Source organism: Botryllus schlosseri, chromosome 11 (genome assembly GCF_051294905.1).
Source record: "Botryllus schlosseri isolate E-star chromosome 11, Bs_hap1, whole genome shotgun sequence".
Lineage (NCBI taxonomy): Eukaryota > Metazoa > Chordata > Ascidiacea > Stolidobranchia > Styelidae > Botryllus > Botryllus schlosseri.
The window spans coordinates 23,899,285-23,914,590 of record NC_137246.1 but is presented as its reverse complement, the minus strand read 5'-3'; the positions used below and the strand labels follow the sequence as shown (position 1 = coordinate 23,914,590).

Here is a 15,306-nt window from a genome sequence, read left to right as displayed (position 1 = left end):
TGTGGGTTCGCTTTTCGCCTGTTATTAGCTGACTGGCCAATGACCAACTATTTCTACAGCTGTTCAGAGATTCAAATTTCCAGGCTGTTCTAAGAATCGGACAACCGACTTTCATCCCTAGTTTTGACAAATTTGTTATTAAGGTCGACCAGCTTACAAAATCACGCCAATGTTTCTGACGCGCCTATACGTTATCATCGAATCAATGTTTGGTTTGGTTTCAATATACATACATGTTATTTCCATATCATCACTAAATAATCAAATACTAATATCGCGTATTGGTTTATAACCCCAATTGTATATAGTGCAGCCCGTGTATAAATTCAGATGTTGAATACGGTCCGCGAGGTATAGAAACCTTGCCCACCCCTTCTGTAGTCACTAGGTAATAACCAGCCCTCGTTTTTCAGAGCATATTCCGTCTGACCCGGCGCGAACACCTCGAGCTTGAGCTACAGAAGGAGAACTTGCTTCGCGAGGTATTGGAGCAGCAGAAAGAAATCATAAAGGAACGCAACAGCATCATGTCTTCGCCCTCTCCTGACCAGGTACGGGTAAGCCGTCTCGCTAAGCTGTTGCTTTTGTATATCCCCGTTCGCTTTGATGTACGGAGTTTGTTGTTCTTTTGGCACGCCGAAAATGTTTGATGTATCTACTCGGTGCAGAGTCGTATTTCTGGAAGATTTTCAGCGTTTCCAAATTGGATTCGAATTTTAAATTGTAGCTATGTATGCCTAAATTAGACTAGAATTACTGGAATTAAATCAAATTCCGAATTACAACGAAAGAAAGCAAAAATCTAGGATTGCCGCCATTTCGTTGTAATTAGTCTAAGTATACGACCAGAATTATCTATTGTCCAAGCTCCAAGTCTCAATCGGTGGTAATGGTAAGCCTTTTTTCTCGCAGGGTCGGCCGTATTACCTTTCTGCGCTGCGAGATTCGGACACCCCGAAGCCGACCAAAAACGAAGTGATGGAGAAGTACGAACGGGTCAAAGACACGCAGCAGATGAGGATATTGAAATCCTTGACCCAGCTGCACAGGTAGGGTGATTTTTGTGGTATTCAACCGGCTCACAAGTCTCACAACTACGGGGCTGGGCATTATGAGGTCATACAAGTAAGATAGATTCGAGGTAGACAAACATGTACAAATATGTCAATAATGACAGTTGCGCTCAATTAAATACCGTTTCCAATTTGTTGACACTGATATGGCATAGTATTCTGAGACAAAGTATTGATACGATACTACTTGTTGATAAAAAGTATAGACGTGTAATTTCGGTTGTCGAAAACATCGTGTCCCGTACTTGAACTGTCATTTTTACCGCTAACCGTATCGCGGTCGATGTCGGCTCCAAAGTTCCTCTGGCGTACTGCAGCTTGGGAACTGACTGACGGTGTGTTGGTAGGCGTATAGTTGAAGAATTAATCGATGATGACGCCGAAAATGAGGCAGATCGAATAGCCGCGGAGAAACTGGCAAGGAATGGCCTTTGAACACACCAATTAAAAGCGTTGCGTAATACATAATCACGCGTTACAGTACCTTGTGTTGTGTATTAATGTATCGTTGTAGGATCGTTTTGATAACTGGTGCGCGTCACGTTTAATTCGTGGTGCGGATCGCGTCTACCGTGGCTGATTGCAGGTTGGGGAGGTATGTGAGGTGGCGGCGCGTGTAATCATCCCGGTCAACGTTGCGCTGCTGTTGCGTTTCGAAATACCACGGCCAACCTACCAGAGGCACAGTATTGAATTTTCGAATGTGAGTCTCCCAAAAGAAATCAATCGGTAGAGGCCTAGTGTAATGTCTAGCGAATTGTGGCGTGTCGATTGCGATGTAAGAATTTCGGTAGCTCATGTTGTGGATTCTTGCGGAATCTGCACTTGAAATATTGTGGGGGCGGTTGCCCGACTGAGCATGCGAAGTAGCGAAAAAGGACATTATAACATGTGACTTAATTACCCCTGAACTAACCGTAACCCCGCATGCTCAAGTGTCGCGTGCTAATATGCAACGAGGTGGTCACTTGCTTATTGGCCACCTCCGCTGTTCTACCACAGACCCCCCGACTCCGTCTACTCTACGTGAATCTACGCGATTTTGCCACCCATTCTGTTTTCACGCGATTTGCGCGGCGCGTCACGTGCGCGATATTTCTCTTTTCGAGACATCGCTCGTCACCTCTGTTGCAATCCGCATGATTTGTCCTGATCTTCTTGTTTTGCGCGACTGAAAACACTTAACGACGGCCCGTATTTACCCGCTTATAACTGGTATTACGCCCGTCACGTGTCATTCTGAGGCAGGTTTATTCTTGTAATACGCTCATTTTCTGTATTTCGAACATGAGGCAAGGCGCATAAGCTAGACGCGTGATCTCATTAGGCTGCAAGGCTGATTTGCTGTCACTGGATTTGCGCGCGAGGCCGTTGACGATAATCCTAATTTATCCTAATTTTGTGTTCTTTACACACTTGCGTAGGTTCTTCGATCAGCCGTTGCCATGCGTGCCTGTATTGCAGTTCAATAGACAATACAGCAGTACACTGCACTTTACGATCCAAGCAATTAGATCCGAGCCACCTGATCATAATTGGTTTGAGGTGATCCGTCAGTTTACACATCAACTACACATCGACTACATTCCTATAGGTTTCTGTGAACAAAATGAACTTTGTATCAGTAACGGTGTTAAATGTACAAAACCGTGAATATCAAGGCGTCATCCAATAAATGTTTGTCAATTACAGGGCTGCAGTTCGTAGTCGAAGTAAACAGCGTGTTTTGCGTGAAGGTATCACGAATTTCTGACAGCTGATATACCGGCGTAACGCTGGTCAGTCGTTTCGATTGTAACTTTAGCAAATAGCCGTGTAGGATTTCCTAATAGCTGTCAGTTTACACGCGTGCTTGATACGTCGAATGCGTCACGGCGTAACGTAGCGCGCTCCGTTACGCGCAGAATACTTTCCCGCTTCAGATGCGCGCCATTCGAGACCCGTTATCGGGTGACAGTCGGTTAATTAACGGTCGCTAAATCGCATTTCCAGGCGCAGGAATTCGGTGCAATTGAAAATCGACCAGCTCTCGCGGGACTCGAGGCCGAAACGCGGCTCGCGACACGCCAACCGCTACGTGATCCAGAGCATGCAGGCCCGGCTGGACTTGCTGAGGTCGGAGCTGGGCGAGATCGACAATGATATCAGGGACCAGCAAGCCAGCAAAGAGGTATGGCGATGAGTGTTTCTTTGTTCGTTTGATATTCATGGCGTTTCGACAACATTGGTCATTTTGCACCAGGCCGATACTCTTTATTTTTATTCCGTATTTACCGACTTGTAGCAAGGCCCACTTCTAGGCTCTTGAAAGACACCGCTTACGCGAATCACGTGATTATTTCTTAAATTTTACTGGCTACCCTATAAAATTGCTCGGTTGTCCGAAAAAACGATGCACAACAAATTTGGCTCAATTCCAACCAGTACAAGCAAAGTTATTAGAGTAAAAAATTTTGGATTTGAAAAAAATAGTAATTGCGGTGGCAAATTCTTTAAATATTTATTCTAAGTCTATCCACTGTAAACATTAAGATTTGAAATCTCAAATTTTAAACATCCAGAACTTCGTTTCTACTGGTTTGAATTGAGTCAAATTCGTTGCGCATCGTTTTTTTCAGACAATGTAACAATTTCTTGGGTTAGCCGGTAAAATTTTTAAAAAATCACAATTATTTTCATTAAATATATCCGAAACTTTATCTGGATATACGCGAAATCGAGTTTGACACCTAAGCGTATTTTCAGGACATCATGGACAGCCTCAACTGCAAACGCGACCTTGAAATCATGGTACTGGACCAGCAAGAGTGCCTGGACATCGTAAAACGCGGCCAGTCCAGCCCGTACCGAAACGTCCCTGAACGTGGAAGGGCCCGTTCGCGGCGCCAGTCCTCTGTGACAGTGTCTTCCTCGTCATCATCGTACACGACCGAACACTTGACATCCATCGACGAATCTCCTGCCCTCGTGTCCAGGTCCGACTCATCTTCCACCTCGTCTGGACTATCCCTGTCCTGCATGGACTTGAACGGGACCGACCCGGGTGATCTGCCGGTCGTCTCCACGCCACGGTGTGAAAGCGCTCGCCCGTTTGAAAGCAGAATGTCCCTTAACCAAACCACGGACTTCCGCGGGACAGACATGGGACGTAACAATTTATGTATCAATAAAGCATCCAGTAATAATCATTTGGACTTCCGCGAGACAGAGATGGCAAGCAATAATTCGTGTATTGCGACAGACTCTTGGAGGTAAAGTATACAATTGACAAATATATTCATGTTGAAGTGAGGCTAGTTAGTTGACGGTCAACTAACTATTAATTTTATGAGTAGCTCTATTGCTAGTTGTACATTTAAAATAAAATTAGTTGGCAAACAAATAGAAAACACGTGTCGTCATTTGGGGTGAATCGTGACACCGGTGTTATGTTGCTAGCTCAGAGTGATCACTACTAACAGGGGCATAGCCAGGGGTGAATTTTGGGGTCGAAAATCGAGACCCCTCTCATTTGAAACTTGTACTGATTTTAATGTAGAAAGCCGATCCGATTCCGATTGTCCTATCTCATATTATTATCTTATCTTAATATAAATCAATTAGTTGTTTCGGGATTGAATCTAGTTGTGTTTTGTTTAGCTAGTTGCAGATTGTTGAAGGTTGTTAGTTCTAGTTGCGCATTTTTGAAATGTTGTAGTTTGTACAAGTCATGTACAATGTTCTCTTCAATTCTCTACTAGCTGATGATGATTTAGGCCGAAAAGATATGGGTTTACTTCAATATGTATATTTCTCTCAATTCTTGTGTTGGTCAACTATCCTCTAACGTTCGTAGGGACATTCACGGGACGGACATGGAACGCGACATTTCATATACCGGAGATACATCCCGTAAAGGTTCCAGCAACTTCCGAAATACGGAAATGGGACGCAGCAAGGCTTCCCTGTATTCTTGCGACAGCGTGGAAGGCGCTCTGAGCGACGACTTCCGCAGTTTGTCGGCGTCTTCTTGCAGCGATTTGGACGGGGAATGTCCTGCGCGGGCGTCGTCTAGCGATGAGTTTCTGTCGCCCAGCCATGATACGAAGAAAGACGAGATAAGGCCGGACGTGCTGGCTGAAATCGAGGTGAGACCCGAGTTCGATTTTGTTTTCTTTGTGATAAGTCGGACTTGGTACAACGATCGAGCAGTGAGGTTCGATTTTTTCAGAAAAGAACTCTTCTTTTTACACAGTTTTTTATCAATGTGAAATATAGTTGGTCGTGTCACAGTGTCCAAAACATGTATCCTATTGTAGTAGGGCAAGGCTAGGCGTGTTCATGGAAGCGATATTTCTGGAAAGTATGGGTCAAGTTATGGTAGGCCGCCTAGTAACCATCTCAGTTACCGGAAATAATATATATTGATGATAATGTATATATTTCGTTTTACAGGACTTCGAAATATTTTCTAAAATGATGCTACAGCGCTTGCACAGCGCCAAATGCTGAACGGGGAACGAAGCCGTCTGAGCACGGCTGAAAGTTGCGACGAGAATTATCCTTATCCCGAGCGGCAGAATAGGCCGTGTTGGTATCCAGACGCTGGGGAAAACCGCCAGCCTCGAGACTGTGTCTTTACTCCGTATGATGCAATACGTACTGACTAACCTTATTCAGACAGATTCGTACCTATACTTTCTATTTGTACTATCGGATGTATTTGCGCTACAATTTTGACGCGGATATTATCGACATGACGTGGCGATTATCATGATTATGATTCAGTTTGATGTGTCGCTGCTGAACGCGCGAAAATCGCCGAAATGTCTGTCGTGAAATCGAAGCGATATTTTGAGGTTTTGAAGATTTGTTCGTCCTGGACGCTTTACATATGCAATTACTTATTCTACCGCGAGGAGGAGATGTTGCCAAAATCGCGACCGTACTTCGGACACGCCTTAGTGACAAATGCGCTGTTTTGGTGCGTCGTTATATTATGATAATTATCAGTGATGTGCTCCATTAATCTGTTATAAAATGACAACGAAAGGCTTCAAAGTCGTTTGAATTCAACGTTAAATGATACTAATTCGATGTGTCGCCAGGGCTATACCTTATTTGTACCTCTACCCCAATATTTCTCGGTCAACTCCTCATAAATCCTTGAATAGACCTATACAATATTCCTGATTGTGTTTCCGCGCCAATTGGTTTTTCTGACTTGGTCAGGTAACGTACGACAGAGTTAAGACGCAGTTATTTCAGCGTGTTGACATTGTCCGTGTTCCTGCGTCGTTTTGATATCGAATCATAGTTTGTCGCCGTCGTAAGCTTGCCATGATCGAAGACCAAACGATATCCGTAGATTTTCGCCGTCCTGCGACGCTTTTTTTCAGTAGTTTCGTTTTTTCTCTTGCGACCGTTTTCTGTTGTAACTGGTTGCGTTTTTACTGATTACTGATCACCGACGTTGAGTCAGGGCAATGATGTCTTTATGATCCGATTTTTGCGAACAAGTGCCAATAAAGAAAGCGAAATTTGAGTTGTGTCGCATTGATGTGTTCGTGAAGCCATGCTACGTAAGGATCAGTATCAAACAGTTGACAAGCTCATGGGCATATGATTCAGGGTACATATATTAACTAATACATAAGTCATAAAGTATAGTGTAAGCAAGAAGGGTATGGAATTTTTTTTACACCTTCATATTGTGACAGTTTTGCCAACGACATGGCAAAGATCCGACTTTGTATTCGTCAAGTCGATTGCATACTGCAAAAATCGTTCCCTCACATGTCGGTCTGTGTTCAAATCACAAATTTCGACCCAGATTTACCCACCCTGGTAGAGATGTTTTTGAACAAAGTTGCGCAACGGTGATTGGCAGTGGAATTGATGCACCATGGATTGTTAAATTGATGTCTTCAAAAATAATTTCCACTCATCAAAAATAGATTAGCATCTGAAATATTGGGCAACTGTAGAAGTATTGAGAATGTAAATATGGTATGGAACAAGCGAGGCGGGTAGCCTAATGGAATAGGAAAATTTCCCGTTCCATACCACACTATGGCCTGAGTGTAAGGCCGAGCCTGTTTTAACCATTCCTCGCGACAAAGGTCGATTTACACACGATCCGGTTAACGCGCTGCAACAAAACATGGTTCATGAAAATCAAATTCCAGATATTTTTTCTTTTTGCATAGATAAATCAAAATATATACCGCAATTGTGCGACTAATGAGCTGACGGGCGAGAATTTGGTCTCGTTCTAAAATCGCCCATAGGACTTGCAGCTGCTACAATAGGGGTCAGTGGATATTGGCCGCTCATATTTTGCAAGTTTTGTTGGCCCATCATTACCGGCTGTCCGGGAAAAGCTTGCTGTACGTAGTTCGGAGGCATGGTGAATCCCCTCCTCTTAGAGTCTGAGTTTAACTGGAAATGAAAAGTGAGCAGATATGGGGACGCGGTAGCATGTCATCACTCCTGAATAGAAGATGATTATGATACTCACCACACTTACGTAACCTCCAAGAAATGAGCAAGCGATCACGCAGGTAACAATTCCGAATATGTTAAAAGTCATGGAAGTCCATAAAAGGTTTTGGAATGTTACTGATATATCATCGCACCCGTCGACATTTGACCATGACTGTGAGATGTAGGAATTGCTGTAAATCATCAAATTTTAAGAGTGATCTGTCTTTCGAGAGAACACGGCGAAATAAATAAAATCAATTCTTGGAGCTATGCGTCTGGTTTAATACTATCAAGTGGCTCTCGGGATAAACTTCAAGCCGTGTTTTAACAGAATATCGAGAAAATATTTCGCGGACCTTGAAGTCCGTCTTTTAGCGGCGAAGCTGAAAGATAAGTGGCTTCAAGATTTTACAGATCAATAAAATCAGTGGCACTGCCTCAATTATATTTTCTCCTTGTCAATTGCGTATTGTGTAAGAGGCTCAGTGAATTTCGACGGTATAGGCTGCTTTAGGGTCTTCGAGTCACGGACATTTCTCATCCATGAGTACCCATGATATGATCGTATTTTGCGCTGGGTGCTAATTAGACCTTGAACTTTCCACGCATAATATATAAAGATTGAGACTGTTTGCGTACAATCGAACTAGCTGAGTACAACGACAAAAATCGTGGAAAATACCTCCACTGGTAGCAGCACAAGCAATATCTTTTCGGATAGGACGTGTACCGAAGGGATTCATTCGCGATACACGGCGGAGCGTAGTCGTTTCGTGTAGAATAATGACATAGACTGAAATCCGTATGCTGAAACAATTTTTTATTGTAATTGTAAATTCGCATTGTCAAGCACCAAGCACGGCGTTATTCAATCTTACAAACCAAAGGATGTTTACTCACGTGTATATTCTCCGCAGCAATACCATCCGTTATCGCCGCTATTAGGCACATTATAACCGCAGCACACAGAACCACAATGCTGGCGATCAACTGCAATATAGATAGCAGCAGGCTTGAATAAATACACACTTCATACACTCACTAACTATTTTCAATTCAGCCAGTATGCCTCATTCCCAAGAGCTGATATAGCTAGCTGGGTAGGCCCTACAGAAGTTCCATCAGACGCCCAGCAAAAGAAATTTTATTGACTGAATTCTAGTTATTTGTTCTTTATGACAATCTTCTTGAGCAAGCACAATTGGCTGACTATAGCTACGTGTAGTATATTTCGTTCTTGTTGTTGTGTGATTGTGAGCCACAGCATAGAGAGTCACAAACGCAATGCTGAATATTTCGAGTAAACTTTTCTAACATTGCTAATAAATTTTTTGAAAGTGGCAAGGTTAATGCTCGTTTAGTGCCGAGTTTCTTTTCATGATTTCACAGCCTCGCAGAGAGTGGTCTGAAGTTAAAATGGAAAGAATTTTAACCAAAGATGTTATACTGTCGTGGAAAATTGTAATACATGAAAAAAGTTCACAGTGCAGAACCGACGAAGTTGAACGTGAACCTTCAAATTTCGGAGTTTAACGCACAGAACCCGAACGTAAACCTCACGTTCGCACCATCCCTGGTTTCTATAGTGTATTCTACTGTGGAGGCCTTTAAACCTCGATAGGAAATTGAATTGACGTATCTAAGAAGTCGTTATCAACACGCAGCATCGTCACAAAGTGCAATGAAATAGGTACGGTCGAGAAAATACCAAATAACCCTTAATGTCATCCAGAACTGACATTAGACTACGGTATATATCTTTTTTGTGGTAGCATAAAATGTACACATTTGAACTTTCCACGTCTTTCATACTTGGGTTGATAATATTTTGCCCTGTTGCGTGGTTATGTCACCATCAAATAACATTTACAGGAGGGGAATTCACAAAATATCGGAAACTCCATACAAGCTGTTTGGTAAAGCTTGGAGACCGCTGGCTCTAACTCACCAAAGGTTTCCCCATCGACTTTAGCGAGAGACCAGTGGACGAGAAGGTTATAGCAAGCAGCATCTGAAAGATAGGTCTTGGGATATGCTGGAATGTTGACGATTTTTTGCACAGAAGTGCTGCAACCCGCATCTAATGTAGTACTAGATTACTTACGGGCACAGCGGGCCAGAAGGCTCCGGACGACGAATTTTTCGCCATTATGTAAGCTCGCAGCCCAACTGAAAATATGATGATCATGACAACTGTGACCGCCACCACGCTCCTGATCGAGTTTTTGCGATGACTCGCTCGAAGTTCGGCTGAAACCGAAACATACATTGAGTTCACTGGCCTTATATCATTGGGGTCAAGTCTCAAGTAATTATGCTAAACTTAACTGGGGCCTGATGCTTATAGGTACAGTGAATATTACGCAATAAGAGGCTTTGTTTTCTATAGATCAGTCTCACCCCAATTCAACAGTTTTTATGCGTACTTTCGTCAAACGAGTTCCTTGAATATATACTCATTAATAATTTTATATTTCACTGCTACATCAAGTGCATTTGGCGTAGATTACAATTCTGTTCTTATTAGAGCAGAAGAACGTGGCGCTAGTTCTACTCAAATATCATCAATATCATTTACTTTGTATTATGCAGTTTGATATATTCTATATCAGGGGCGGCCAACCCGTGGCCAGCGAGAGGGTTTTGTGTGGTCCGCGAGGTAATTTTCGAAATATTATCAAAATGGATTGCCCAGATTGTGAACTTGCCAGGACAACCAAAAATTTAATTAGTCTGGCCGCAGCACTCGGGATCTTGATGATTGAAATATCAGTTCCGACGCATTGGCAGATCCATCCATCCAGTCACATTTTTGGTAGATCTTCGTACATTACAATTAAGCAGAGTATTTTTCGGTAGATTTATCTCAACCAAAAATTTTCTACACGCTTCGCGCAATATGTGGCTACTCGATTTGTTGCTTGCCCCCTCCTGAAAATGAAAAAAAACGCGTTATGTACCAGATTGAGTCTAACTATATTCGCAATTACGAGAGAAAGTGTCGCCTAATATGCGATCTTGCGTTTGCGCTCGCAGAAAGACCATCGACGATGAAACCTAGGCACAAAATGATTGACGCACGTTAGCCGAAGCTTTCGATATCGATATGTCCAGGCGCCGAATAGTTCTGCCCTTGAAAACTGAGCTCAGCGATATACAGCAGACCCGCAATATACTCAAGTAACGATATACTGACCTATTAACTTTAAAAAAATCGCGTTTCGCGCGGCTAGTGACCCGCGCAATGTTTCGTCAGGTGCATGTGGCCCTTTGGCCGAAAAGGTTGGCCACCCCTGTTCTATATGGTAGCTCTATTTCGCGTAATTGATGCTGTGTAGATGGCCAAGATCAGGACCATCAAAATATCAAACATTTCTACCAACCTTGGTTAAGTTCGACTTCCTGCTGTTCATTCGCCCTGCTTTCCATTTTCGCAAATTGCGCTAGAATATGATTAGTATATCAATATCCGGGAAATAACGCTGTCTATTGTACTAGTTGGATTGTGATGTCACAGAACGACGACAAGACCTTCTTCGCTTGCACTGGGGCGATTTTTTTGACTATGCAAAAAACAATCAAAATTTTCACAAAATTGTAGTGTTTGGTCAAAAAAATTGTCAAAATTGTTTACAAAGTCAAAACCTACATTTCGTTGGTATCGAAGATGTTTGCACTGTCGGAGAACTTATCATATGGCATTTTACAGCTTATAGCCTGCCGTTACAGCCGGCCGATTGATGGCATTCATATGCGAGTGTTTCCGAGAGAGTTTCGCAGGCACCCAAATATCCAACTGTTTTGTGTCTGGCGCAGTCGCAATTCGTGAACTGTGACAGGCGTTTTAGAGTAGAAAGTTACCGGTCGCCAGCAAGCATCAACCACTGCTAACAGTAGGGGATACTACCGACGCAAAGACATCAATACAGTCTTTCATTCCAAGTTCAAAGATTTTAAGAGCAAGTTGGTTGAGGCCTTCCTAGCGGCCGACATCCCTTTGCAAAAGCTACAAAGCTTGAAGATTAGACAGCTGTTCACCGAACTTGGCAGCCAGTGCCGTCTGAGACAACGCTAAAGCAAAGATTTTTCACGTAGAAAGTTGGTATTTTTACGTCAGAGGATTTTTTCAGGCCAAGCTACTTCGTATTGGCACACAGTACCAACCAGAAATGACGAAAAGAAGCACAGTTGCCCAGTTACAACAATGCCCAATTTTAATACTTGTGGGCAACATTCTGTCAAAATTAAGTTTTTTAATACCAGTGCCGGTAGCTCTTGGTAAGTGGCACGCGTCAAGTTCTTCGAGTTTCAATAAACGTTTATCATGAACGTACTTTTGAAAGCAGTATTCAGATTTTGTACCACCAACAAGTTATTCAAATACCAAAATTGTAAAAAAATGCAAAATCTTCCGTTCTTAGGTCAAAAAATAGTCGCCGTGTAGTTATGATGCAATCGATCGAATGTGCCGTATGTAATACATATCACGCCCAAGTGTTTAAGTCGTAAATTTGAGTGGGACAAGGCGAGCGATGAGTTAGCTGTCACAAACTTATGTGATTATAACAGAATTTGGTCCCAACAGATCACAGGCCAGCCATTTTCAAGAATGAACAAGCTAGTACAACATGAATGCATTCACTGCCCTGTTTCATGTGGACACAAACGATAAACTTATGCAAGTAACCCAACGATATGCGTTTAGGAGACTGGCTTGAAATATTCATATATTCAAGACTGAATCACTTTCCCTTGCTCTCAACAGAAATATAACCTGTATCGAGTATAAAGTCACTTACATTTTCGTTGGGCTATGCATTTTCATTCAGAGCAAAACTAAGGCAAAATGTTGACAGAAAGATCTCAGTTTTTCGAAATTACCGTATTGAACTCGAGCGAAGCAGACAGGCAAATTGAAAACAATAACGAACAGGAACGTCGATATAAATGTAAGATACGCATGTATCCGCGCAAAGATCAAGCTCGCATATGGCTCCAACCCTCTAACACGATTTGCATGATATAGGAACACTTACAACACTTGCAAGAGCAGTATCAATTGGACTATTTACGCTGCTATAACAGATATAGCTATGCATGTATGGCAATGATCTGTGTAGTATATTACAGAACGGTGGTTATTAGGGATGGGATACATACTCTCGATATGCATGCGAACCATTTAATTTAACAATTCGCGCTCACAGAAGAAGTTAGAGAACTTAGTAGTAGGTTCTGTTCTTGGATTTCTTTACTTTCAAAATAACCTTAAACATTTTTGACAAAAAATTCATTGAATTTTCAACTCGTGTCGCTTGCTGGTTGGCAGCAAGGAAGAAACTTCACCTGTAAACGAAGATATATCTTGTGCATCACCATGGATTATCTCGATTCACGAGAATTTTGCATGAAATATCACGCCTTGCGCGGCTGCTAATAATATTAATAATAATTATAGATTGTATCACTACCTTTATCATTACTTGCTTGGCGCGGAAACGGGATGTATAGAGCGAGATCACGAGCCTAACTTCCCACGCAGTGCATGGCTGAGTTAGCTATGCTTTCTGCAACCGAAGTAACACTTGGGTCCAATGGTACAAAATTATTCCTATTTTGGAGTCGAAGGATATTTAAGCAGCCCAGGACAGCCTCGATGCGAAAAGGGCCCATCCCTGAGCAGGAAGCTAAACCCATATCTATGTAATGAGACAAAGATACATTATTTTCAATGAAACAAAGTTTAGTCAAGGAGCATGAAAATGTGCACTGTGCACTGCACTGCAGCTGTAGCCGAGATTGCGCTAAGCGCAAAATAATTCGGACAATCACAAGTAAATTTAGATATCTTTTTGGTACAGTATTTAATAGCCTGGTATTTGGAATTTCGTTCGAGGCTCTGACTTTGGAAATCAGTGTTTGAATTAGCAGTCTGACGTCACATGATGCCATAAGTTCGTCTTCATGTTGGTGTTAACAAAGAATCTTTTATAAAGGTTCGCGTTCACACGAACCAGATCTTTTTATGGGTTCACGCAATCCGTAGTGGCTCAGCCATGCGATATCGTGGAAATAGTTTCCTAAATCAGGAATCTCAGCACAGTGCTGTCAAATTGACAAGGTGTCATTGCAATCATTGCTTTTTCCTCTTGTAAGGCACAACTCTTCCGACCACATCCCCTTTCCCGAGTCTTTCGACGGGAAATTGATGATACTCCCCGAAGTCATGCAGCGGGTGCGAATCGTGGGCCCACACTGAGTCCTTGGCGACTTTCCACACCCATCTTACCAATATCCGAGTGTCTTGGTATTTGCTTTTGTCCAGCATCATGCACTCTATAAGCTCCCTCATTCCGGGATACGCGTCTCCAGTTCCGCCCCACATCCCCGCGTTCATTGCGATACCCGAATGCTTCACGTGGTCCCTCATTACGTGGAATTTGCGGCCGGATTGAATCCACTCGTCCACGGCCGCTTTGCCTCTTGCGATGAGTAAGGAATCGATATCTCTCACGACAAACCTTTTCACCGGTTCGGACGCGATTAGGAATCTCCAGGCACGGCCGCACGTTATCTCCGATTGGCTCATATCCACCATGTGTATGTCATACTCACACAGCTTTTCTATTACAGTTTTTGGTACTGTGTTTTCGATATAAATCCACATTTTCCATCCTGGATATACAGTGAATATCCTAACTGCGTTCCGCAACGCAACGTCATTGTATCTGGGCTCGCTTCCGTACAATGTATAGGAGATAGCAGGCCTAACCCACAATCGTCTTTCTTCATCTATCTTGGGTATAGAATAACCAGGTATGAACTCTTCCTGCGGATTCGTACAGCGATCGAAGTAGAACTCAATGCCATCTTTTACCCAACTTGGAAACGCGCACCTGTTGAATCTGTATGGTACATCATTGAGTCCGCAATATAATTTGTCTTGATGGGACTGTCCAATGCGCATGGTTAACGACTTGGATGGGTACTTACCGATTATGCCTTTGCTACGACGAATTTCCTCCCAATTTCTACTAGTTGAATCAGGATCGTGGCTTCTGTTGTAATGCAACGCTACATTTGCAAAGCTGCGTGTTAATGCGATACCTATATCATCGACAGTTAGACCTCGACACAGGCCTTCTTTTATGGATTTGGGACAATCTTTCTTGAAATCATGCATGGCTGAAGAATGGTAAAGAGACACGATATCCGACTTCTTAACATCTAGGCTTGATGAGATGAAGTCCTGATATTGAGGTAGAATTATTGTCTCGCTATCCAGCAAGACCAATATTTTATGACTGGATTTCAAAAATTGCTTTAGTGGGAGGCTAAAAATACTTTGCGATAGCTTGACTTTTTTCGATATCACAGTGATATCAGTACCATACCATTGCCTTAATATTGATTTCTTGAAGCGGCCTAGACCATTAGTGAATATGAAAATGTTTTTAGAGTCGATTCTATGAATATTCTTTATTACCGAAGCAGTAAATTGCGTATATCCAAATTTATCGATCAGTATCACTGCCACCATGATGTCATTGCTTAAAAAGTCATTGCAGCCGGCAATCCACGACTGATTTTGGCATAATACGTCAGTAGTTATATAGATCGGTCGCAGATCGTAATGGGCTCTTATGGGCGGGGTGGCGAGCTAACGAGAAACCGGGGGTGGCGAACTAACGTTTTCGTCTTATGGCGGGGGTGGCGAACTAACGTTTCGTCTTATGGCGGGGGTGGCGAACTAACGTTTTCGTCTTAT

General features: G+C 42.7%; 2 protein-coding genes across 3 annotated transcripts in view; one reads left to right on the top strand and one right to left on the bottom strand.

The window, feature by feature from the left end:
- The window catches only part of LOC145449409 (uncharacterized), a 30,930-nt gene extending 24,333 nt beyond the window's left edge, over nt 1-6,597 (top strand). Inside the window, exons 9-14 of the mRNA XM_080327764.1 lie at nt 414-551; nt 913-1,049; nt 3,066-3,243; nt 3,819-4,324; nt 4,909-5,200; nt 5,508-6,597. Coding sequence (XP_080183890.1) covers nt 414-551; nt 913-1,049; nt 3,066-3,243; nt 3,819-4,324; nt 4,909-5,200; nt 5,508-5,564 — 1,308 coding nt within the window. The 3' untranslated portion in view covers nt 5,565-6,597. The remainder of the gene's footprint in view (nt 1-413; nt 552-912; nt 1,050-3,065; nt 3,244-3,818; nt 4,325-4,908; nt 5,201-5,507) is intronic.
- A 622-nt stretch (nt 6,598-7,219) lies between these two features.
- Nucleotides 7,220-11,028, bottom strand: LOC145449411 (transmembrane protein 255A-like). 2 transcript variants are annotated; one of them, XM_080327767.1, is made up of 7 exons: nt 10,922-11,028; nt 9,643-9,788; nt 9,487-9,549; nt 8,439-8,528; nt 8,221-8,345; nt 7,573-7,729; nt 7,220-7,493 (listed from the first exon to the last, which is right to left on the bottom strand). In XM_080327767.1, exons 1-7 carry the CDS (start codon nt 10,965-10,967, stop codon nt 7,293-7,295), a joined length of 828 nt encoding a protein of 275 aa, XP_080183893.1. In that variant the 5' UTR covers nt 10,968-11,028; the 3' UTR covers nt 7,220-7,292. The 2 variants fall into 2 exon arrangements, with proteins under 2 accessions (XP_080183893.1, XP_080183894.1); XM_080327768.1 differs by lacking the exon at nt 9,487-9,549.
- Nucleotides 11,029-15,306: the final 4,278 nt, after the last annotated feature.

Bases quoted from the DNA above. Each gene is read 5' to 3' on its own strand.
- LOC145449411 (XM_080327767.1), bottom strand. From the start codon at position 10,967: ATGGAAAGCAGGGCGAATGAACAGCAGGAAGTCGAACTTAACCAAG. The intron at 9,550-9,642 runs GTAAGTAATCTA...CCTATCTTTCAG, and splicing joins CCTTCTGGCCCGCTGTGCCC to ATGCTGCTTGCTATAACCTT. The intron at 8,529-9,486 runs GTGAGTTAGAGC...TCTATATTGCAG, and splicing joins AGTCGATGGGGAAACCTTTG to TTGATCGCCAGCATTGTGGT.